This window comes from Alligator sinensis, unplaced genomic scaffold (genome assembly GCF_000455745.1).
Source record: "Alligator sinensis unplaced genomic scaffold, ASM45574v1 scaffold220_1, whole genome shotgun sequence".
NCBI classification, from domain to species: Eukaryota; Metazoa; Chordata; order Crocodylia; family Alligatoridae; genus Alligator; species Alligator sinensis.
In genome coordinates this window covers 1,852,887-1,879,663 of record NW_005842136.1, presented here as the reverse complement: position 1 = coordinate 1,879,663, position 26,777 = coordinate 1,852,887, and the positions used below count along the sequence as shown (strand labels likewise).

Here is a 26,777-nt window from a genome sequence, read left to right as displayed (position 1 = left end):
TACCCCCTCTCATTACTCTCCTCCTCCTCCCCAACTCAAACTCAGCAGGTTCTCTTAGGACAAAAAACTGTCTCCATTACAAGAGTGCACACTTTGCAAAACCTGTGCCAGCCGTAAGGCTGAAGAGATTTCCATTTTATAGCACAGTGGGTTTCCAACAACAGAGCAAGGCTTCAATGAGTGCTGCTCTAATTAGTCAGCAAAAGGTGGGGACTGTTTAAAATTTTCCCTTATCCTTGATGGCCTGCTTTTGTTTTATTTTTACTCTTTTCCTTGTTCCCTTCCTCCTTCTCGCTGTCACCCCCTTCCCACTTCAAAGCCACCTCCCTCCCCACTTCAAAGCCTCCGTTGGTTGTAGGGAAGGCTGGTACCACTTCATCAGGCTTTCTATTTATAGGAAGATGCTTAGCAAGGGCACAATGCTATGTGCATTCCAAAGGCTGCATGTTACTTTTCTTGTCTGGACCAATGTGTAGAAGCCAGCACGGCCCTGATATAAGCCAGGGCGATGTCATGCTTTAGAACTTGCTGGTATGCTGCAGAGTTAGTTTCAGCCTCACTGTCTCGTGATTCCCATATTCAAAGCAACTCAGGTGAAGCTGACTGTTACTAGATAAAAATCGCATTTTAGCCTGTGAGGTCCTGGCTTCCCTTCCCCACCCTTTTAAAAAAAGCCTTCAAAAATTTGGCAGCGACTTAATAAATTCTGTGCATAAGCAATGACTGATTTCTTTAACAATCAGGCCAAGTTTTGAGCCCTCCAAGTTGCACCTTACTCTGTAAACAGCCCAGCTGATTTCAACAAAATTACTTACAGAATAAAGGTCTTACTTGGCACAAATAAGGAAAGACAGAAAATGACCCCCAGTTATTTTTTACAACCAAAATGTAGCGTGCACTCTCATAACTTAAATTTTTAATTCTGAGGCCTTAAATTAAAACTGACAAGTGTGAAAACAGTTGCTGGACAATTTATTCAAGTATTTAAAGAACAGTAGTGTGCACTTGGAAAAAAATGTGATTGGTGCAGCCCTTTGCAGCTACCAAAGTCCCTACCTGCATGACTCACAGAGGAAAGCCAAGTGCCTGTCCACACATGCCAACTCACCTTTCACACCTTCCTCTGACCATGCAGCCCCCACATTTTTTGTTCAGATACAGAAAGCAAAAAGCTACAATTTGAAAAGCTTGGGAAGAAGTTAGGAAAACTCATCTGCTACAGGTTCTCAGATGGAAAACCTGTCTCTAAGAGCTATGGTCTATGCCAGGGCAGGCAAAGTCTGGCCCAGGGCCAAAGTCAGCCAGTAATGGACTCCATTTCCCAGGACCCCCTGCCCACATGGCTTGGGCCAGTCTCCATGGAGACCCCAGCTGCAGCTGCACTGTGATAGCAAAAGGCTGAGGTTGCCATAGACACCAGCCCCAGCCACGTTGGCAGGGCACGGGGCTGCTCTGGAGTCACTGGGATCTTGCTGTGGGAGCAGCTTGGTTGGGCCAGGGCAGAGCCGCGATCTGCAGCCTGCACGCTCCAGGCAGAGGCGCGCAGGCAGTGGATCACAACTCTGCCCTGACACCTTGAAGCAGCGATAGCGTAATCCTGAGCCGGGGCAGAGCCGCGATCCAGTGCCTGTACACCCCTGCCTGGAGCGTGCACGCTGCAGACCATGGCTCTGGCCTGGCCCCGACCAAGCTGCCCCCAGTGCAAGATCCCAGCAGCTCCAAAGCAGCCCCCTGCCTTCCCTGAACCCTGCCAGCGCAACCCCAGCCTTGCTGTCACAGTGCAGCTGCGGCTGGGGTCTCCACGGAAACTGGCCCCAGCCATGCAGGCAAGGGCTGCTGGGAAATGGAATCTGGCTGCTGGCCAGATCTGCCATTTTGTTCACCCTCGGCCTATGCTTTAACAACCCGTTAATGATAGCAGGGGCCAAAGGGCAGATGAAAGAGGGATGAAGTAACAATAGGAGTAGCTTGTCCTTGTCTACACTAAACCACACACAGAATTGGGAATCAGGATGGGCAAGGATGTTAATGACCAGCCATACCAGTGCCAATGCCTTTGCCTCCTGCCTGACACACTTGCCTACAGTGCACTCAGCACACCACCCTGTTTCTATTCTCGTAACAAAGCTGGATATTCAACACCATGTGACATCCTACACAGCTTCACTCGAGGGATGTCCTCTCTGCATCCACTCACCATCTGATATCCTATCCAGCAGCTTTGGATTCCCACTCTCGTATCACAATGCACTTCCTGAAGTGACCACACAGTTTCCAGGTCTGGCCTTGCTCGATTTTGTGGATTTTTCTCTGTTAAATAAAAAACACTAGAGTGCACTGCATCCTATGTAAGATGGATACTCTAATAAACCACATACTACTAGCTCTACTTCTCTATTTTATTTAACTTGGTCAGTGAACAGATACAATACATTCTTCAGCTTGGCTTGCATTTTTTTTTTTTCCTTGAAACCACTGAATTACTTTCAGCCACAGTTTGTTGCTTTGTTCCAGCACCTAAACCTATATGGAACCAGATACACAGGGGTGACTTCGTTAAGCTCACAGTAGTTACTCTGGTTTTAAAAAGGTGTAACCAGGATCAGTGTGGTTCCTTGTTTCTAGCAGCAAGACATTGTTTAAGCAATGCAAGCAAGTAGCTCGTGGAACAGAACAGGATGCAAGCAAATTGAATTGACAATGTCGTGCAACTGACCCCTCTGGCTCAAAGCCATTTAGCCCCACCCTGTCTCACAGCAGTTACTCAGCTGGGTAAACTATCCTCACTAATGCAATTTAAAACAATGACTAATTAAAAAGGTGAAGCTACTGGGTTTTTGCATGCAGTATGCAGGTTAAGGAGTCAATGGGTGCATCTGTGCTGGAATTCTTTATACTCATCTCCCAGCAGTGTAAATCCTAGCATGTGACAGGCTTGGGATTATCCAACATCATGAAAACTGCTATCTGAGGAAGTAGGCTATCACCTACAAAAGATTATGCTTCTCTGAACCAGTTGGTCTTCAAGGTGTCACCCTGCCCAGCCTACTGCCTGACTTCAGAGTAACAGGGCTAACTACCTCTCTCTACTTAGGACCTTGCTGCAAACCTGGTTAATCAACCTGACCTGATTTGCAAACGCAGGATGTCAGTGTTGTCACATCATGCTGACAAACCTACCCCAAAAAATCCTTAAATCCAGGAACCCATCTCCGGGGCACAGGAATCGATCGCATCCTCTTTTGTGATGCCATACCACACCACATTTTATGCAAGAAACTTCACGTGAGGGAGTGAGCGAAGGTACAAAATTTCACAATCATTTTTCTGGAAAACTCAAGAGCTGGCAGCACCACTTACAGTCAGGGATGCAATGCCTTGCACTTTTCATTTTAAGAGATAATTTTCAATTATTTATTGACTTTACCAAACTCTGACCATTTGTGTGAAATTTTCCATGACAGGTGCCTGCCTTAAAGTGATTTTGTTTGTGGAAAGTTTCAGCAAAAATGGTCAGGCTGTTTATGAGAAGTTTAGAAAATAAAAATAATAGCCCTCCTCCCCCAAAACAAACCCTGTTTGTCTCTCAAGCAAAGTTGCTTAAAATTTGTTAAGGGGTCACAGAATTGTCCTATTGTTCTTGTAAAATATTTGCTGAGGTCAGGTTGAATTATAACTAAATTATATAGTTTGTAACTTTTAAATAAAAGTGAGTGTGTGAGTGTACATACACATGTGTATGGAATCAGAAATGCACTAGAAGTTGAGTCATAAGGCCAGAAAGACAAGAAACTGCAGGTATGGCAGAAGAGCCTCCTCTTACTACCATTTCTTTCCTAGGTCACTGATGGATTTCCTTAGGGTAGATCTAAAATGCCCAGTCCTACCAATGACTTGTGTAAGAGTCAAGCTCAACATAATCAGATTTCTGTGGGTTATGTTTTCAGGTTCTTGGGTTCTATAAAAAAAAAAAAATGTTGTACCTGTGTAATTAAACACACCGTGAATGAGCCAAAGAAATGTCTTTTGCATAACCAAATTAGTTTAATGTGACAGAAAGACCCGGCACTCAGTAAAAGGCAAACATTTGAAGGTTTATTAGTTGGTCATATGTTGCTAGCTGTGAAAAATTAAAAATAATCTATTTAAAAAGTGTCTAGAATACTCTCAATAGCTAGTCAGTGCTGGACTGCAAGATTATTTAGCTTCTCCCACATCTCCACTATCCAAATAAAATTGGGGCAAGAAAAAAAAATGTCCTCCTGAAGTTGGGAGGGAGAAAAATTATGAACTCCTTAAACCATTGGTAAAGTGAATACTGATGGCAGCTATAGGGGTAAAAAGTATGAAGGATATGCTTTGGTTACAGTGAAACCTAGCGAGGGGTTTTATGGTATACATACTTTTAAAACGCCAGGCATTTTACAGTAAGCCTGTTCCATTGTACTTGCCAAGGGAAAGAAGAGAAACCTCACACTGCTTCTTGAGGTTTCTCTTCAGGAAATCCTTATGTCTAGATCCCTGGTGCTGCTGATGCAGTTGCAAGTCTTCTATCGGGTGACATTTCCAGGCATTCCCATGTTTGAGGAGGTGGCACTGAAGTTTGCAGAGAAGGAACCCACTGTGTGAGGTTTCTCATCTTCCCAATTGACTGAGCAGCATTTCTCAGCTCTGCTAATTATATCAGCACTTTGATACAGGCTCACCAAAATAGATGGAGCCCTGCTGTTGGCCCAGGCTGCAGGGAAGTGGCTGTCGTCCTTAAATAATCCAAGTGAGGGGGCGGGAGGGAAGGGGATAGCCGGGAAGAAAGAGGATAAAAAGAGCACTGTTGTGCCACCTCCCACTGATAATGGCCACTGGGAGACATCAGCCAGACAACCTTGCTCTATCTAGCTAATGTTGCTAATGAGGGTGTGGCTTCAATGGGATGAAAGCCTAACCAGAGGGGTTAATTCCATGAAGGAGATACAGTACCTCAGCCAATTGTTAGCATAACAAAGGTCTCTATTATTGCCCCCAGAGTTGAGTAGTTCTTACCATAATTAGCAGACAAAGATACACAATTTGAGATTTTACATAATCAAAAGACACTCTCCTAAAAGGGAGCCCCCTCTCACACAGTCAATGGATTAAGTATTGTTTATTCTGCTGTAAGTAAACAATGAGGTGCTCCCAGCTCTGAGCTTTGCATAAAAAAGCAGCCGTCAGGGAGACATGCACTGTGGCTTTTTCTTTCACTTTGAAGAAGGAACCCTGTGATTTAAAGCTGTTCTTTTGACAATACTGGAAAGTCTCAAGGCCCACCCTATAAATTACAGCCTCCTGCATGAGGACTAAAAGGCTGGGAGTGGCTGGGCAGTGTTACCTGTCCTGGTTTTTGGCATTAGAAACAAAACCCAAAAACTTCCTTTCTGTCTTGTGGGATAGGATCTGTTCGCAGGGAAATGTTTTCTGCCAAGTGACAAATCTAAATGACAGTAATAAAAAAAAAAGCCAAGCAATGTTTAGCCTATTAACGCATATGCCTCTGCATAAGCTTCCAACTGGGGAAAGGGCTCTTATTCAAGCAATGGCAAGGCCACATACTACTTGTATTATACATGTGTGTGCAAGAAATGGTATGGTCTATGCTACAATAACATATGCTCTGAAATAAAAATCAGCTGCCGCTGAGTAAATCTCAAGTGTAGATAAGGAAGCCACAGCTTAAGCCACTGACAGACGGCCGTTTAAAGTTGCAATGGAATCTGATCCTGGATCCCAACAATTCTGCCTCCTGCCGTGCAACACATGCATGGCAAGATGCACAATTTGGGGAAATTGGGGATCAAATTGACATCCGAAAAAACTACTTCACAGTTAGGACGGCTAGGAGCTGGAATCAACTTCCAAGGGAGGTGGTGCTGGCCCCTACCCTGGGGATCTTTAAGAAGAGGCTGGATACCTACCTGGCTGGACTCATTTGAGTCCTGTTTTTTGTTTAGGGTTCTTTTGTTGTTCTCCCGCCCTGGCGGGGGGTCGGGCTAGAAGATCTATTAGGTCCCTTCCGACCCTAAAACTATGAAACTATGAAACTATGAAATCCCAATTGTGTCCTACTTGCCAGTGCAGACCATGATTCTGGGCTCCCCCTGAACCTTCAAGTTGAGAGCTGGGTACCTGATGATCACCTGTCAGCTGCCTCCATGACCACAACAGGGCTTGGTATGGTCCCCAGAATCAACTGATGACCACCTGACCATCAGCTGGATTGGGACCGTACCAGGGCTCAAAATGGCTCCGGTGAAGACCCTGGAGCTGGCTAGTGATCAGATAGATGATTGTCATCTGGCTCTGGAAACCACACTGGGGCCAGATGGAGACCCCAGGGCAGTCTTAATCCTGCCACACGTTCAATTTAAAGCACAATGGAAACAATCCACAAAAATATTTCCCTTTTTATGGCACCATAAATTTCCTGAAATGCAGCCAGGTTACTATTTAAGACACAATTAACAGATTAATTGCATCTTAAGCGTAACTTCTGCCAGGGGCCTTACGCTGTTCAAGCTGCCTTTGGTTTCAGAAAGGATGAGGCACACCTGTCTTTGTGCAAAATAGAAGGCAAGGTAGAGACCAGTGGTTTGCAATGGTGTGGCTATCCTGGTGGGTGGACACTGACTGCTGGACCAGGGCAATCCTCCAGGAGAGACAAGGTCTAATTCAAGAATTTCTGCTTTCCCACCCTGACCCATAAAACCCTAATATCCTGCTCTCCACCCTGTAGCAACAAAAGTTGGTGTGACAGTCCTTTCAGTTCTTTTTAGGGGAGTCCTTACCCTTGTTTTTCTAAAATGAAAAAAAACACACTAATTTAAGGAAAGCTTTCTAATATTTTACATGGTTTATTTCCCCACCACAATCACAACTACCTATATCAACCCATCTTTGAAGAAAATTCTTTCCTCTATCTGCTATCCCTCTCAAAGAGATCACCAAGACCAATCCTTCTCCGGTGTCAGTGGAAACAACTTTTAGGACAAATAGAGCTCAATGTGTAAAGTGTATTCTGTTGAGGTAACTTGTGGTGGTCCTGAGCCTCCACTTGACCTCTCAGTGCTTGCAGTCCTTGTGACAACTCCTACCTACCTTGCCTTGCTCACACAGTCAACGCCAATGTGTAGCCTAGGATGGAAGGTACATTTCTAAACCACATTAGCCAATGTGATTTAAAATATACACTGAAGCAGGCAAGACTAAGGATGCATTTCAACATGTGAGCTAATCCAGAGGAACCACCGTCTTAACTATGAAGTTTTAAATGCTAAAGTAAACATTTTACAAATACGCTTTTCACCCTAAGTGAGACGAGCCCATAAAGTCTCTCACCGAATGTGCTTCCTCTGTGCTCACAGAGCCAAGTTACCACAGCTAACGTTCACGAGACTGTTTCAGTTCTTGCTGGCCACAACAACTCTGCTAACAGGAACCATTTAAAAAAAACAAACTGGTTTTCCCAGTGCAGGAATAAGAGCTTTATCAATGGCCTTCCTTCTGCCACACTACAGGGAAACTCTCTCTGTGCCCAGCAGCGGATTACATTGCTGCCAGGCCTGAGGGCTGGCTGAGCTTCTTCCTTTGATCCATCCTCTGAAGCAAGAGAATTCACACAGCTTCTCAGTTTCACTGAATACAGGCTCAGGATGATGCTACATCTCCATTGAAATGCTAGGATGGAGGCCTCAAAGACATGATGAATTTGATGTGCTCAGTTGAATGTATTCTATGAAGAGCTTTTCTCAGCATTCCTTACGCTGTGAGTGTGTATTTGTAGGGGGAGGAAGGGGGGAAATATGTATAATACTAAAACAGAAAGAACTTCAGCTATTTTCAGAATATATATGTGATTTATTAAGGAGTACTAAATTCTGTTTAAAGAACAAACACACTCTTTTGATGGATTAAGTTAAAAAAATCCCTAATAATTAAAACGATTGCAACTTCTTTAAAGGTTCTTAGAAATAATTAAAAATGTATTTTAACAAAAAGGTTTATTCCAGCCCTGCTGCATACTAACCGATAGGAAAAAAAACCTGTCAGAAATAGATGTCTATTCAGAAGAGTAAAGAATCAAGCAAACCAAGGTGTCCATATTTTCCATATGTGAGCCATTCTCCAAATATAAGCTGAAAATGCAGCCACTGCTTAGCAGTTTGATTCACTGCTGTTCTTAAATGTCAGATCTTCCCTGTGTAAGCATTTAAACTAGACTCAGAATCTGTCTCATTTATATCCTTATGTATCTGGATTCACCTTATTCTATTTTGAAAACAGGAAACATAGTACCGGAAGAGTCCTACTTTTGGTAGGGAGCCACCTGTACAAAGCATACAACTTTTCTAACCAATTAAATCACATCTTAAAAAAAAAAGAAAAGAGCTGTCTACTTGGAAATATTTTCTTCCTTAAACAAAAATGTGGTACTTCCCAACTAGTCCCAGGACTCTTAATAAAAATGGCACATTTTTATTAAGGTGGTGTCTTATAAGTAAGAAAACCCTAGTTTCATCCAAACTTTTTTTTTGTTTTTTTAAATACATCTCTCCACAACTTGCTACTTTAGTTAGCAATGTCCAGGTCCAGATCTCCTTCTTCCCCCCACAACAGAGTTCAGCTATAAACCAGTTAGCTATAACCAGCCTTACCACACTTCTCATCTCTAAATTATTCTGTAAGTACCCCTTGTCAAAATGTTTCAAGTTTCAGGTTTCTCCACCAAAATTTTGCTTTCTGACATTACCTATGCCCATTATTTTTAAACCAGCTGTTTTTGCCATGTTAAAATAAGACTCACAGCATCCTTGTGACCTGCTCACTTACAGATGGGGCTTCTAAGGAAGAAAGGTTAAGCAACTTGTTCTGCACACCACAAACCGAGTCAGTATAAATCCACCCCTTTTCTTTCCCCCATTGCATCTGGTGCTAAGAAGTACATCTAGCCTACTTCTTACCTCAGTGAGTTATCTGGATGCGTCTCCATGTGGGTCTCCAGCCCATACTTGCATACAAATTCTTTGAAACACACTGGACAATGATAAACTTCTTCCTCAGTCTTCTTCTCCACTTCACTGGACTGAGCTTCCTCAACAACCTTCAGCGAGATGAAAAAAACGTTAAAAGAACTCAGTGCAAGCAACGTGTTCAAACGTGCAATTCAGCCAAAGTCCTTCCTTTATCATGTAGCAGCTCATTTTTTTTTTTTTTTTTTTTTTTTATAGGCTACTGAAAATCACTCATTTTCATAAACAATTCATAAACCTAAATAAGGAGCAAAAGTGTGTGTAGGATTGTTCAACTAGGCTGACCATTTAACTAGCATCATTATCCTCTTTTGAGCCTGGTTTCCTGCAGGGGGAGGAAGAGGATAATGACTCATTTCAGAGACAGAGAGAGAGAAGCTGGATAAACATGACATTAGCTAAATGGGGACTGATCCTTTCTAAGGTGAAGCGACTTCACCCTTGATCACATACACTCATTAGAACTAAACAATTCATAAACCTAAATAAGGAACAAAAGTGTGTGTAGGATCGTTCAACTAGGCTGACCATTTAACTAGCATCATTATCCTCTTCCTCCCCCTGCAGGAAACCAGGCTGTCAGCCTAAATTATTTATGTCAGAGAATCCCAGACAGCAACTAACTCAAGTGATCTAAAGAGCAGCGAAATAATGCATGTTTTCTATAGACATCTTTCAATTACAGAAAGAAAAGTACACACAGAAACAGGGAATCTCTCTACGCTGAGTTGCTACTTGCCTGCCAATTGGAGATTGTAAAGGGATACTGTGAAGTTAACCAGGGCATCAAAACTTAAATTTTGCATAAACCAGCTTTTATGAAACCTAAAATGGAAAATGAATATTTTTTCAAATAATTTCATGGGAACTCCCCACAAATAAATTTGTATTTTCCTGAAATTTTTGCAACTCAAATATTGCACCCCTTTACTAATGTAGGGAAGCTTGAAAGTGAAACTGGACAAAAATTTAAGCTATTGTTAGGGTTGGAAGAAAGTATTAGTGATCTGAACTTAGACTTATTAACACATCCACACACACCCATGTGCACCCTTCCCTTACCAAAGAAACTGAGCTTCAATCTAACTGGAGAATTTTATCCCTTCCCCGTCCAATTTTTATTACCCAGAATAAAAAATAAACAACCAAAACAACTGAAACAGAGAAAAGTAAAATACTGAAATGCTTTCATTTTACTAGTAAGTAGATGTTAACTAAACCAGTAAGAATATGCTAATTTTAAACAGATCTCAGTATAAGCTGAACGTGTTTGCCTGGAAGATGCTTTCATGGAAAAGGCAAATTATAAGAGGAAAGAGCCTCGGAAATCAAAATGTGGAAAAAAAGGTGGTCAGGAAAATCATTTGCTGCATGCATTGGCAGGAACCTTTTTTGCAGGGGTCCGTTCCTCCCTGTCTGTCTCAGCCTCTTGACTAAGTTTCCTTTTAGATGACAGCCGTCTGCGCTTCAGAGGAGATGGGGGAGTCGTACTCGCAGCACCGTTTGGATCTTTCTCATGAATCTTCATGTGTCTAATCAGGGGAGAAAAGAAGATGGCCTTTCAGCATACAGACTGGCTCCTCCAATGCAGTGTAGTTGTAAAGACAAATATTTAAAACGGTATTTGGATTAATTAACAAGCACAACTCCCATAAACTGGATTTTGCTTTTTAAAACAAAGTATAACATATAACTCCACAAAACACTAACTACAGGCCCATGAAGGAAATCTTTGCAGAAGTCCACAAAATCTACTCATACTAGATGTCAAGCACCTTGACTTTCTGTGCCAGGACCTGCATCACCAAAAAAACAGAAGGCAGCTTCAGAAAAACACCACAAGCCAAATATTAAGATGCCCCGTGTAAATGTCCTACATAGTTAAGATGATAAAGTCTCCAGTTGATTTTTCCAACTTTAAAACTTACAAAAGAAAGTCAGTATTATAAAGCTAGCAATATCTGGTAACTTGATAGCAACCATTTTACTATCAACCCCATACTATCAACAGTTAAATTATTCTTGTTTCATACCAAATAGCAGTTGTCAGAAGTTTACTGAAAAAAAACATGTGAAAGGGAAGTATTGTCTGGGGCAATATCTTTTATTGGACCACCTGCATATTGGGATAGATCTTAGAAAAGCTTTCAGGTATAAAGTACCTATCTAAGATTACTCCCAAGCTGGTCCAATAAAAGATAACACCCAAAAAATCCTTGCCTCTTACTGAAAACAAAGTACTTTGTTTTTAATTTCAAATGCATCCATGCATTTTTACAATCATGTGATTATCAAAGTCCATTCATAAATGCAAGGTTTGGTACTCCCCAAATGAAAGTTAGACTGATTGTTAAAAGTCCAAGGCCTTAACACAGCTGTCAACAGTGTTTTCCAGTGGCAGGCTGGAATGACCGAGCTCAGGTCTCAGGTGGGCTGGTTCTCAGACTGGCCACTGCTGCCTTTTCCTGCTGCCCTGGATCCTCTTTCCCCCCCGCCCCCAAACAAGTAGTTTCAAGCCTGCATTATATCTAGTCTTTTATACATTTACAAGCTTTTGGGCAAGTTTTCACACACACAACACAGAAGCCCAAGTTTCATTTTCAGAAGTGAATCAGATATTTGGCCACCTCCATCTCACTGGAAATCTATATAACTTAAGTGCTTTGAAGATTGGACCTTGCCTCTTATATCCCCTTGGACCAATTAAAAGTTTTAGCATTACTGTTGGCAGACACAACATTGAAAGCAATGTTTACACAATGTTTCCCCTGGTTTAAAGAAGTCAATATGGCCAAGATTTTCAAAGCAACCTGAGAACACAAAATGCCCAACCACACTACAAGAACGCTGGTGGAACGTGGGTAGCTGATTCCCTTCAGCTCCTTCTGAAAGTCCCAGTGGGAGCGGTGAGATCAGCACTGCCTTATGAATTTGATTTTGCACAGTCATTGTCTATATACAACAGACTGCTGCAATCCAGACGAGTCCTGTACATTCCCTTTACAAGCTGAATATTAAGACATAAATCCATTTTAGTTAGGGCGTCAAGTCTCAATACTTTAAGATAACCTAAAGGATCAATATAACCCATGGTGCCAGAAGCCAACAGAGCAACTGTGGTTCAACATGTTCATTTACATTCCCTTAAAAGGGCATCAAAATCTTGAATAAAAGCATCTTTCGTTAATGCCCCAAGATCTTAACGAGAGCTGAGCAAACCAGAATAACTTCATGTTTAATCAAAAGGATTACTCTGATGTAGAAGTGGTATAAGATCAAAACTGATCCTGCCAGATGCCAACTGCCTTGAACTACTACTGAAGTCAGCAGCCCTGAACTCTTCATAGGATCAGACCCACTAGAGAGTAAGCCTGGAGTTTCCCACTACGTTCCCAAAAGACCCTAAAGTGGTGGGTAGTTTTCTCTCCCCCCACATCAGCTACAGCATGGGGTAACTGTGCCAAGTCACTACTCCCTTTCCTGAAGAGCTGAGAAGGGAGTGGTCAGAGCTTTGACTCTGCACAGCCATCTTCCCTACAAGATGTACCAGGCAGCATACAGGTAGAAAGACTGTGTAACAAGTGAAATAGGTGATTCCCTCCCCAACACACCCAAGGAACAGGCAGTAAAACCAGGGACCAAAATTATAACTTGGACAGCAAAGCAACTGAATGCTAACACTGCCCTTTCCTGAGGCCTTGTGAGAACTCTACAACTGAGCACAGAGACATCCATCCTATTTGTAGTTTGGGTTTATGGCAAGTGTTTGAAGCAGCCTGTCTAGTTTTGCATAGCACGATACATTCAGGCATCATCATTATTCTAGAACAGCTGCTTACAAAAAAACCAAAACAAAAAGACAAACCACCAAAGACAAAAATAAAGTCTACAGTCAAGGTCCCCAAACGTGCTGAGGCCAGTCACTTCCCACACACCTCTCCCTCAATTGTAGGGGTTTCTTTGGTTTTAGCACTGCTCTAACACCCTGAACTCTCCAGGCCAATCCTAGATAATAAATCTATGATATAAAGAGTCATCAGCTAGGTTCAGAGTGAAGAAGTAAAACATGATCCGGTTGTTTTTTAGGACTGCTCTGCAATGGTGGTAGATGAATTTATAAAACCAACAAGAAAGAAATAATAAGTCAGAACTTCAGCATTCAACTCACTGGCAAGGCAAAAAGCTAGTCGAGCAAGGGGATGGGTTTTTGTTTTTTTAAGTTGGTTTCCAGTTAAGGTACAAATCTGAAAGTGAGATATGGATGTGTGTTACATACTCATATACTAGGCCTACATATTTAACTTTTGGCAGCGTGACTGATACATAGCTAACACTGTTTGGCCAGTGCCTTTATAGCTAACATTATTTGGCCGGTGCTTCTTCAGAAAGTTAATATAAGCAAAAGTGATTAAACAAAGAACTTGGGAAAAACTCTACACCCTAAAAAGAAAATATCTTCCCCCTTGGTTTAAAGATTATATTCTCTTACCCAGAAGCAGATATAATTCCCATTAGTGGCTATACATGGGGAATATATTCTTCAGGACATTCTCCTCTCATCCTGTTTCTCCATCTGCTTCAGGCCACTGATTTCAGTGCAACTACTTTTGATTCAAATGAGTGCTAGTGATTGTTGGCAGTTCAAGACCATTAGCATAGAAAGTTGTAGACCCTTCAGGTTTTAATTCTGCCCCTTTGAAAGGAAGCAGCCTGAGTTATTGAGCTATAAACAGGGGAAACCCTGACTATACCTTTGACTTTCATGGTGTAGGTCAAATACCACGGACACTGATGGCTCTCCTGTGAAATCATGTGAAGAAAAATAAAAGACAGCAGATCCCCAAGTTCTCATGTAAAGTTGCAACCTGTTTGCAATACAACAAGCAGGTTTATTTCTTTGACAAGCTGAACGGGTTTCAGTGCATCTAGTCAAGAGTGGAGGAAAGGAAGATTGCTACAGCAACAACCCAAGGTAGTGGGAAGATAACACAGAAATAGTAGAAAGGATAGACACCCTCCCCATCTCTTTTACTTTGCATCAGGGATATTAAGAACAGTTCACTCTGCCTGGAAAAAAAACTTCATCACCCAACAGGTGCTCAACTGTAACAGATGTCAGACTGCACACTTTTTTAATGCTTAAACATGCCCTTTGCTAAGGTTCATTCATTTGAAGTTTCTCAACCGTGAAAACAGACTTATTTGTATTGCCTTATCCTTCCTCAGAAGAGCTCCCCTTAATTAGATCTTAGATGAAGCACTGAAAACTTCATGGTTTAGCTTGCCAAGATACAAAGGGAACAGAAGCAAAGCTGTGCTTAAAAGTTAGCACATTTTCCCTACTGTAGCCATTATCATTGTCAAATTTTGACCTGTCCATACTGTCATACTTATAAAATGAAAACTGACCACATACCATTGTGGTTTCACCATTAGCAATATATAAGGTTTTTTAAAATGGTCAAAATTCAAGGTGACAATTTAGAGGATATGACGAAGAAAAAGCATATAGAAAACCTGATAGTCCAACAGACAACCAAGCTCCAAAAACGCTGATTCAGACTATGTTGAAGTCAACCAAGGAGTTCTATACAAGCTTCTCTTTCAGTCCAGAGAGCTAGATTCTCAGCTGGTATATGGTTGGTATGGAGGTATGTGGACTGGAGTGAGCATAGAGTGCCACCAGATGTGCAAGCAGAGAAATATGGCAATTTTATAAAGGTGCTCTGAAAACTATGCTTTGGATTGCTAGTAGTCCATCCTCTCTGGTCCTGCGTGTGTAGGCACATGCATTTGGGGATTGTTTATGGCAGAAAAAGAGGGTGCAACTGAAGGAGGGGAGGGAGGAGGACAGGCAGGAATTAAGGAAGTGAAAAAATTAAGCTGAATTTCAGGACAATCTTCCAAGCACAGCTGTCAGCCTGCAAAATAATTTATCAAGCGAAGTGGTGGAAGCCTTGGTACCTGAAATATTTAAAACCAGGATGAACAAGTCCCAGACGAGAGTCATGTGTAGTAAGTAACCCTGGATGAGAAGGAGGAATGGACATGACAGTCTTAAAAGGTCAGTTTCATCTTTAATCTCTAAGGCTTAAGAAATGTGATGCAAATTATTTGGATCTCTTGATCCACCTAGCTATTACAGCAAACTTGTACACAGAACTCCACAGGAGAGCCAAGGTGATCTATCTAATCATGCCACAATCTTGAGTCAGCCCTCTAGCAAAACAGTCATTTTTCTATCGGCTTTAATGCCTTTTACCCCATATCCTCTATAAGTGTCATCTTCCCTTTCTCCCCAAGGGCTACTCTCCATCCCCATGACAGCTGAGCTCTGAAAGTCACGTGGATAAACACTCATACCTAAATGAAGTGGTACAAAAAGAAAAAAGCTGCTTCTCTTCCCCTCCCGACCTCCTGCAGCTGTACTCTGACCTACAATTTACTTTTAAGAGGCTGAAGTGTGTCTATTCCAGCACTACTGCTACTGAAAAAACATTTCTGAAGATTTTCGGTTCTTTTGCTCCCCTAGGGTGGCTCCAGTTGAACAGGTAAGAGACCAAGTCCTACAACAAACCAAAAAGTTTGGTCAGTACCACCAGTGGTCCCTTCTTGTGGTTTGCCTTTGATCTCTAGAAACAGTGCTGCCTTGATCTTCAGGAAGGAGTGTTAAAGACACAAGCTCATGTGTTCAGAAGACAAACTTTCTGGAGATCTAAAATACTGCTGAGAGCCAAGCAGTTCCTGTGGAGAACATACGCAATAAGAAGAAAAAAAAAGTGTAACATTCACAGCCTTTGACCAGCTTCCACAAAGAATCCCTCTCCCTACTTCCGGAGTACAAGCAGTACTGGTTTGCAGTTGGGATAGCTTGGTCCCAGACAGGTCTGACCAGAGGAACAGTGGATCCACAAGGAAAGCAGCCAGCAGTTCCAGTGAGGTCTGGTTGGGAAAGTCCCACATAAAATCCAGATACATTTCTGAGCACAGACTTACTGTATGCATACGAACACTCTTCTGCCATTTTGATGGAGCACACTAGAAAGGATATTAGAACTAGAAAGGATATAGGATAAGTAGAAACTGGCATGAGTGGCATGAGTGACTGGTGCCTCCTGACCCTGGGGGGGCACCCACAGAAGCCGTCGATGCAGTGGCCCTGTCGGGGGGGCACCAGCACTACCGACAGCATCAGTGTTGGCCATCGGGGGGGGCACCATTCCCATCAGGGGGGGCACGTGCACCCCCGTGCACCCCCTACCAGTCGCCAAGGATGAGTGGCAGGCTGCATTAGTGGAGCCTGGTCCAAAAGGCAGCCTGCTGCTTGCAGCCTAGTCACCAATGCTGCCTCCTTTGACGTCAATTCTCCCCACTGTCAAATTGCCACCGATGTCCCAACTCTACACGCCACACTAAAAATCACCTGTCAGGCCAGATCCAACTCACCGGGGGGGGAGGAGGTGCTGTAGGTTGCTGATCCCCATTCTATACTTCTCTGCAGTGGTCTTCACTTTTGCTACCAGATGTGCTACCGCACTGCACACAGCCTTTTCTTCTCGCCATCTCATTTTTGGGTTTAACCTCACAACCCAACCCCAAATTCCAAAGCACAGTACCCAAACATCTGACACCTGAAAAGAGGTGCAAAGCAACCTATGTCTTACATTAGACTAAGAAACACATCGCTCTCCCCTCAAGAACCATGATGCTTTTACCTCCTCCAACCACCACTCCCTTACAATATACATGATTCCTTCAAAGTGAGACATCAGTCACTATGCTCATCATCCTGTGGAAGGCTAAACTAGAGACACACACCAAGTCAGCAGCCCTACCACAATTTTGCTGATAATATCACTGTAACTTTCATCTTTCACTGTACTTCTGTTTTCTTCTCTGTTAACAATAATGTTACCATAGGGGGAAAAAATTAAACCTGTATTTTCAACAGCCCACAGCAAAGGACATATCTGTCATTAAAAATTCAAGAAATCAGTTTTATAAAATATGGCCCCATTTCACCCCAACTTCAACCCTGGGCAATCACATAAAATCCAGGGAGCTGCTCAATATACCACACAGGTCAGAACGTGGTCCATTTAATCTTTCTAGGCTTCCTACGGACCACAAAGTGTTTTAATGACAATCTCAACTTAAAAATCTATTCATATCAAACCCAGGACCTATTCTGAAACATTTGTTTCTCAAAACATCTGCACAATTATTAGCATTTTGTTCTACTTCACAGTTCTTTCTTCAACCGGATGGCCTGATACTATAAAGGAACCCAAAGCTTCTTCCTTAAGATATAGTTCTAGCATTTGAAGCAATAGGAGAAAGTGGGTTTGAGCAGCAGTGTTTTCAAGAGTCAACGGCCACATCTACATGTGCAACTGGTGCTTATTGCTCCAGAGTTTAGTGATGCCCAGCACATGAAGCCCAGCTGGAGCAGCCCTGGCTAGCAAGAGACCCCGGGGGTCAGCCTGACAGCCCTAGGGCTGCTCCGACTGGGCTCAATGTGCTGTGGAGGGGCTGGATGGGGCACAAGGGTGTTTCTGTGCCAGACCCCCTTGCCCCCCAGCCAGCCAGTCAGCATCTATACGTGCACTGCTGAACACGAAAAAACTCTGCAGCAGGGAATATTTACAAGTCCTACCCTCCTGTAGAGTTTATTAGTTTCATGTGTAGATGCTGAGACATTTACTACACAGTTAATTAGCTAACTGTGCAGTAAACATCTCATGTAGACATGCCCAGTCAATACAAATACTGTCAACCCTTGCCCTAGTGTCATGTGAAGGCAACTAGAGTTTTTGTTCAAAAAACAGTGATGCCATACCCTATGGTTAAACATTCAGTTGTTTGTGTGTCAAAACATGTAGAGAATCTGTACAGACAATATTTTGACTCCTACTTATGGATAGCAGCTACTTATGAGACTCCAACGCGTCCATCATTAGCAGGTGTAATCCAAGATGCAGCTAATTCTGAAATCAAACACAATCACTATTTGGAAGGCTTTCCTTTGCTGTTTTTCTTAATGGCTAAATAAAATTTGTTATTCTGTAAAAAAAAAAAAAAAAAAGGGACACCTCTTCCTAAATTGAAAGAGTTTGACACCAAAATCCCAACCACCTGGTCAACCTTCTGGTGCAACCAAGGGAAAATTTCATTGCTAAAATGTTGGCGTATGTTTCATATATTCCTGTGGTGCTAAATGTCTCATGGCTAGGGTAGGCAAGGATGACCAGCAACAAGAGAAGTCTGTACAGCTCTTGCAAAGCTAATAAGAAACCTAACATAATGCACTGGAGCACACTGACCCCATCAGAAGAGCAGGGTGCGGCAAACAGTTCCAGTGGAGGGGTATGTGGAAGCAAGGATTAGCTACTTCGCTGGAAGTTTAGAGCAGTTTAATAAGAACAGAGAGTAGTTTCATTTTGTATTCTTTTGTTCCCAAAGTTGTACTATTTAAGCATAAAACAGAAGGCCCCAATGCTGCAGTTTGCTCTGTGCAGAAAGAACTCTAAGCCCCCTGAACCCTAGCTAAACTTTATATAGTTCCACTCAAACGGGAGGGTTCACTTAACATAGAGCTTATAAAGGCCAGAGTGAAACAGCTGTAGAAGAAAAAATAACAGTTTAATGACATTTTTAAAAGCTGGCAACGCTACCAGCCACAGTAGGTCATCATGATGCATCTATTTCCAGATTCTCCAAAGGGTCACTGCTGAAAGTCCCATATAGGACAGAAGCTAAAGGCTATTCTTTGGTGTCTTTTTCTTTTGTTCTACATTTGTAAAAGGGTTATTACTGCAGGGTCCCTACCAACAACCGGAGCTTCCAGGTGCTACTGAATAAAAACAACAGTAATTCTGGACTATATAAGTTCTTACCCCTGTGATCTTTACAAAAAGAACTACGTTCTACCCCGCTTACTAAGTGTGTAAGCAAACACAGGTACCCAAAGTGCGATTCTGTTCCACCCTGCTCAAGTGCCTGCAAATGAAGTTAATGTAAAAGGTGGCTGGGCCCTCCTCCCATTTTTCTGTAACTCAAATCTTAAGGGTCAGAGAATGTGTGTTAAAAAGGTAGATGAAATAATGAATTTTCAGGACTTTAAGAGACATTTGGGTGCCTAAGTCCACTTAGATGCCTAACAGGTAGAACAGAATTGGGCTCTCAGTCAAGAGTCTTACAGTAAAGCAGTGAATGATGTGATTGACATCTGTCATTGTGTTTGTTCTCTTACTGAGTCTCCATGGGTCTGTAAAGCCAACAGCATTTGGTTTTGGAATTTTACAATATATTTTACATAGACATATGTGTACATGCATGGCCTCTTAATATATTTATACTGGAGGCGGCACCGCCATAGAAACCACCTTGCACACGGAGCCCAATGTGGCAGGGTACATGATGTCCCTTAGCTCCTTCCTGTGGAAATTCATCCTACTGTCTTGGGCCAGTTCCTGAAAGCAAGCTGAGGTTTACCAAGACAGAGCAAAAAACCCCCAAACCCTGTGGAATAAAACAAACAAACAAAGCCTCAACAGGATGTCAGATATCATCACAATGACAATATTGAGGTTTGTTTAGAACTACCAAGACTGCCCGAAAGTCCTAGGATTGCAAAGACTGCACACAATTACCTTCAAATTCTGATGAATAAATTCCTTTATGGATTTACTAGTGAAGCCCATGAACTTTAGTCACTGCGGCATTAATCTTTATGAAGTCTGCCAGTACATAGTACTTGAGAACATAGGCAACACACAGACATGCACTTTTCAGCACGTTCACCTCAGAGGAATATTTGCTTTTCCAAGAAATTGGGGGAGGGAAGGAATAGCAACAATTTGTGAAAGTGAAGGGAAAAAGATGCCATCTACAAAGCAAAATGGAAAGTACCATTTCTGTAAAGCAACCCTTGTATGCTGCATTAAAAGGCTCTCTCTAGCTTGCTACGTAGCAGACAAGTTCGAACAGGCTGAGACTGATACAACAGCACTCCCATCTTTGCTCAACAGTATCTCCGCTCTCCACCAAGTGTTGCCATAACACCTCAGAAAGAAAAAAAAGCGGCAAATGCAGCCTAATGATGCTGCAATAGGAAAGTGATTCAGTACATGCTTTTAAAGACAAGTTTTCCCACAGGGGAAAGGGAAAAAAATGTGTTCACTTGCAATTTTAATCTGCTCTTGCACAAATGGAGACAGAAAGAACGTAAAAGATGAAGGAAATGTAATACGTGCTTCCCAGTACTGCCCCACCTAGCTCACTTAAGAGACGTCGTACAGTATTTCGGACAGGGACATATAACAATGCCAAGTAAGACAGGGAAACTTTCTGGAGGTAAGAAACTCTCCCTGCTGAGTGGCAGAGTTAAATGTATAAGCTCATTTCCTTCAGAGGCCCCTGTCTGTGTCTTTGTGAACTTTGAGGGGTTGCTTTACGGAAATCCCTAGCTGGGCTGCATTTATTAACACAAGTGTAAAGCCTTGCCAGTGGCCCACACATTTGGATGTCTGTATTAATTTCCTCAGATGTTCCTTTAAAAAAAAAAAAAATACAGCTTTCATGAGAAAATAAGAGCAACTGTAGTAGCTCTCATCACATCAACATCAGATGCAGAGCACTGTGAACAGGAAGAAAAAAATTTTACCATTAAAAACATACATGGTTGGATGATTTGATACATTTTTATTTGTTTAGAAACAAACATGACAAAAGACTGTTTCCAGAATCAGTCAGAGCCTAGTCCGTTCGCTGCCCTCTAAACACGCTGGTAATGGTCAACGCAGTACAATTTATTGCATTATACAGCATAAAAAGAAAAAAACAACAGTAATGCTGAAGGTGCTCTAGCTAGAGCTCCCCTCACCACCACACCAAGACGATGCACTGTGTATTGAAGACATCAATGCGTCTGCACCACCATATAAGTGGAACAGATGAGTGGTTGCTAAGTACCTCGTTACCCCTGGGAAGAGGAGACACAGATGTGTGCGCAGAGGTCCCATCATCCTTTGTAGGAATTCTCCAAACCCTTTCCTTCACATGGCAGATTCATACAGTATGCCTAACAGAGATTTCTTATAGTCCATGTCCCCCTCCACTCCTGTGACCGACCTTCCCCACCCATTTGGGACCTCACAGCATCCCTGGGGAACTTGAGCAACTGTTTATGCTGGAAAGCAGCGTTAGGAAAATTGTTAACATGTTTCTAGAAGTCTTTTTGTAAAAATCAGTAAGAGAGCTGGAAAAAGAAAGCTGAGAAGAGTCAGCCTGCTTTTCTCAAGCCACAAGAAACTGCTCTGTGGAACACAGACCAAAGATTAGGAACTTGTACAGAGACATGAACTTAAATGCAATCCACAGATACGACCTTTCACATCCTCCTCTTCCCCAGTTTCAAGTTGGTCACTCCAGAGGTTTCACATGCCAAAATACATGTGGATGTCTCTACTGCAAAACACTTATGAGCTGTAAAAGGAGGAACAGTTCTGTCTTCCTCTTATGATAGCTTCCCCCATGAGGTGCTGGCCAGTTTGTTCAGGAGTGTTACTGTTTGAGGGCCTCAGAATTTTTCCATTGACCTTAGCAGACTTTGGAGGAGGCCCTTCTATAGCTTACTTTGACAGCCTGAATTGGAGAGAACACCAAGAGGCAAAGCAGTATCTGTAAACTCAGCACAGCCTACCTATTATATAATAACTCCACCAGTCTACATAAACAGACATTTTCCCCAAGCAGAAAACCAATAGCATATTCAGTGTCACATGCTGGCATAATAAAAAAAAAAAAACTGAGTGACAGGCTCACAGTGAATCCAAATGTTGAGTTTTTGTCTCCTTTTTCTTCCTAAAGCAACAGTTTGTTTGGTTTTGTTTTTTGGGGGGGGTTTCTGGGGTTTTTTGGAGGGGAGGTTTAAAGGAGAAGTTGACAGAGGGTACATGCTGCAGTTTGCTGGTTCTAGCATGCTACGCCAAAACAGGTTGAACAGGTTAGATATTAGGGGGAAAGTTAAAGCTAGACAACATGTTAAGGTGGAACTAGAGCTAGCACAAGCCCAGCTGGAGATGGTCAAAGAGTTTTCTTCATTCTCTTTTCAGCCAGTGGTTAAAATAAACTGAAAACACATTAAGACACTGTGATTATGAACTAGTTACTACAGCAATGAGGGGTTTTCTTGTATATGCATATACATGCAGAAGGACACGTGAGGATGTTATTCCAACAGGCAGAGAACACTCCTAATAAAGTACCTTATCAGCTGTCAAATTATCCAATTCAGTTACAGGTAAGGAAACAACACGCATACACACGCACAATCTCCTTAAATGTCTGCAATATTACATTCTCAGTTATTCTTAAAACGCTGCATCTGTGTCAAATCACTGTAATACTGGGATTAAAGCAAAAGAAAACACGTGTAGGTCTCCAATGTGTTCTTAAATCACTAGCGCTTGCTCAACTGAGATTCTTTTTAAGGTTCATGTCCAAGATGGAGATGGGAGAGAACAGCATTCCTGTGATAACAGTAAACTTAAACCTTCGAAGTGGGTGATGTTCCTGGGCACGCACTTACAAAATAAGGAAAAGGTCTGAAGGAGCCACGTGTTCTGTGATTAGTATCTAATCTATCAAGTGGCCCATGCTCATTTGAGCCATGACAAGGATAACAAAGGAGCACTAAACTACGCTGACTACATGCTATTATATGGAGGATTTATGTCACTGTTGCTGCTGAGGGTGGTCTCACCCTTCTATACTTGAGACCACCTTCCCCCCCTACACACACCTCCAAACCAGAAATCCAACCCTGTCATGAGCACAGCGCAAAAACAGAAGCCTGTCTTAAAATGATCAGTGTCAGATCTGTGTACTGTTTAGATGATCTGAGACAACAAACACACATGCCTAGGGCTTAAGAGTATCCTGGACTCATTCTTATGTTTAGATACTGAAGGGGTCTGGAAATGCAAGTATAGCATTCCTCATTGTGTATGCTTCAACTCTCAAGAACAATGGAGCTAATTAAGGTCAGAGTATAAATCTTAACACTGAACTTCCTTGCTTCTCATGATCTTAATCAGATCTCAACATTTGTTTTTGTGTGTTAACTTCCTCTGCTGGTCTTTAATGATAATTGAGATGGAGGAGGATAGTGTTTGAAGGCAGTGAGTGGAGTACAAGCCTGTAATGCCATCTCCATAAAGCTCTTTTGGTCCATTGAACTGTTGCATACTTGGATGTAACAGCTCCTTTAACATCTCTCTTAATTTATGACAGCTGTTTTTAAGTTATGTCATAAAAAACCTCTCTTCATACACAGACAGTTTATCTTATCTTATCTTGTACTTCTTTATAAAAAGTGATTAATGTCCTCTGTTACTGAGCATTTGTAGAAAAAAAAAAAGTTGTTTGGGACCTTTTAAAAAAAGCATTAATTCAGTTCTCATTGACCACTGGTCAGTAGAGTTTATAGTAAGATTTACAGTAAAATAAACTATTGTGGCCTGACTCTACTTATTGTTGTACCTTTTTACTGCCAGTTTTTCTTGTCCTCAACTTGGAGTCCCAGTAAGTGAACAGTTAATCAGAGTGTATCAGCTGATAGTTTTAGTCTTCATCTAGCCCAAGTTTTCACTAACTTTTTCATTTTTAGTAATGAATATAATACAAGAAAATAGCTTTTAAAAAATAGAAATATTTTTTAAAAAATTGTTACAGGTCAGTTTTCTGCTACAATGATAATTAAAATAAACTGTTACTGTATTTGAAGAAACTTCTGGTTCTAAGTGTGGTGTCTTTTCCCTGATCAAGAAACAGAATATAGGCACCTGCTGAAGTCTCTCTTATGTCACAGTACTTTAAACGGATTAATTCCATTAAATTCAGCATAGGAATATGTTGGAAATCCTGTCAAATACGACATGCTCAGCTGACACCCCTACATATATTTAGTTCAAGTTAGGGAACGCTGCTCAACTGTAATTTAATTTAAACCAAAACTTTCTCAGGAGCTGAAAAGAGGCAAATCTTAATGCACAAGAGAATGAAAACCTAAATGCAGAGCAATTTAATGCAATCTTATTTCAAATGAACGTATCAGATCATTCCTTACTATTCATAAATAAAGTATAAGTTGACCATATTGTACAAAGGCAGAATTTTGTATTCTGCTAACTCTGTCATAATTTTTTTGTGTAAAATTACACTTGGAGATAGTGTGGAAAATGCTCTTTTTTGGTTTAATTTACCTTAAAGAAGGGATCAGCAATGTTTTTGGGCAGAGTGCCGAAAACACCCGTGACCGACTTGTAAGATGTTGGCGTGCCTGGGGCAGATGGTGGGGGAGCCACGAGGTGCCTGATCCTTGTTGAGGCAGTGCAGCCCTGGTCCCTTCCCTGCCATCCGCCCTGAGGCGTGCATGCCGAACAAAATGCCTTCGAGTGCCACAATGGCACCTGTGCCGGGGGTTACCAACAAGCATGTAAGTTGAAGTTTGAAAAGTTGTTCAAGGGTTTTCATTGCCCCATTTCCCATTACTTTTTCCCTAGGCACTTCTAAAAATAGCAACCAGAAAATGGCCAATGGTATGTCACAATTAGGCCACATTTCCCTATTTTAAGGGGAAGAAAAAGTTTGTCAGCACATCTGACTATGTACAAAACCCACATGTGAAGAAGCTGGATATAAAACTAGCACAGGACTGCATGTACAATTAGCTTGTAGGAATTCAATCTTTGAACCCTACAACAACATAACACCCACATCAGAACAGATCAAACACCATAATTAATACAGAACTTCATGGGTGGGTTGCATGGAAAAGATGGTTTGGCAAGGCCTTAAGGAATGCAGGCAGAGGAGATAGCTGTGTGCAAATATCCAGAGTATGTGTACCGATACGTGTCACCACTTGGCACATGCACCTTCATTTAAAGAGCAAGGAAACCACTTACAACACAGAGAGTGCAAATGATCTCACTCATTTCCCAACCAACGTTCAGGAGCTGTCACAAAAATTGTATGTTCCCCACTGACCGAAGAATCACCTGAACAGCCATGTTTTAAATCTAGGATGCTTTCAAGTTCTTGAAACACACAAAAGAGGGAAAACTGGTTTCTGGGAAAAAAAAAAAATCTTAAACTGAAAAGCAGAACCATACCATTTCCTGATAATAAAAACAGCTGCAGGAAGAGCATAGTCTACTTTATGCTTTCCAAAAAGGTCAAGAAAATAGTAAGGCACTGGAAAAGAATATAAGACTGAGGGTGAAAGTGCCTTCTTAACTTAAAGATATACAAAAAACTAGAACTCTTGGTTCCAAAATGATCTTTTATTAGACCAACTGGGAAATCGCAAGAAAATGGTCCTTTTCTGCAAGCTTTCGGGATCAAAATCCCTTGGTCAGGCTGAGAAAAGTAAAAATGGTACAAGATGGTAAAAAGTCCCCATAGGTAGGAAATAAGCTTCATTTTTGCACAGAGGGAGCTGAAGATGGAAGTCTGTCCCTCTCGGTCCATGGGAATATCTTCTTTGATCAGAGCCTTTGCAACAGTTTGCTTCACAGCACAGCTTCTGAAATTGGATCCGTGATATGAATTTCAAGACTTGCAGGCAGTTGTACTGCTGAACGACTTTGAGACCTGTCCCTGAGACGCTATAAAAATCTTCTTATGTAGCACTTATGTGGGTAGACCCATTCGGGTATTATTTAGGTGTGGGGAGAAAGAAAGCAATACAAGAATGGGCTTTTGGTTGCACACAGTACATTTCATACATTCTTGGCACCCTGGAATTCACACTTGCGGACAAGCACTGGAAGCAGTAGCTGAGCACTTACAATTAGCTTTTGACACTGGAGCCTATTTTAATGAGAGGCCGTATTTGTGGTTGAAATGCAGAGGCCATCCCACTGTTCCTCATGGACCCTCCTATGGAATCTTTAATAGCCCACCAGGGAGAAGCAATGAAGAGAGAATGAAAACTGTAGCAAACTCCCAGCCTATCTGACACTTCTCTTCTGGGATTTATAAGAAATTAATGTTTAAGATTGCTAGAAAAATTTTCTTTATCAAGCAGAAAAATGAAGAGACTATCCTTGGGCATAGAACTGGAACAGGATTCATGGCTCATGCAGTATCCAGAAGGGAACCTTTTGGAAAAGCCTGGGGATATTTTCAGCTTTTACATGAAGACCTTAGCAAGTTTTACTCTGTCTCAGCTTGATCATGAAAGCAAGACAGGCAAGCAGTCCTGGCCATCCCCAGCTTCCCTGCAAAAGATACAACCAAACATATAGTAATAGAACAACTCTTGTTTGGCTGTATTTCCAGAGGCAGCACTTTCAACCTCCTATTAGAACCAAAGCCCAGAGGACTTTGCAATATATTATCTGCTAATTATTGGACACACCAACAGCATACAGCTAGGGGAAAAGTAAGGGTGTAGATTAAAATTCTTCTGTAGTGCTGATTTAAGATTCTTCCATCAAAATAATTCTGGTTCAACTATGGTTTTCAATTTTTACAGAAGACCCACTTTTACACATCCTGCCATGCACTGCGACTAAGAATCAACTTTTTTGGCACACACGTAGTTCTGCGAGTTCCAAGTAACATTCTCCTACAGACTGATCTCTCTTCTGGACTTGGTTCCAGTTGAAGGAACTTGCAAGTTAAGGTTTTTGGTTCCAACATAGT

At 41.9% G+C, this 26,777-nt stretch overlaps 1 protein-coding gene across 1 annotated transcript in view; it reads right to left on the bottom strand.

Moving 5' to 3' along the window:
• RREB1 (ras responsive element binding protein 1) overlaps window positions 1-26,777 on the bottom strand; it is a 145,909-nt gene that overhangs the window by 44,649 nt on the left and 74,483 nt on the right. Inside the window, exons 6-7 of the mRNA XM_006025213.3 lie at window positions 10,450-10,594; window positions 8,994-9,133 (exon numbers count right to left, since the gene is read on the bottom strand). Coding sequence (XP_006025275.1) covers window positions 8,994-9,133; window positions 10,450-10,594 — 285 coding nt within the window. The remainder of the gene's footprint in view (window positions 1-8,993; window positions 9,134-10,449; window positions 10,595-26,777) is intronic.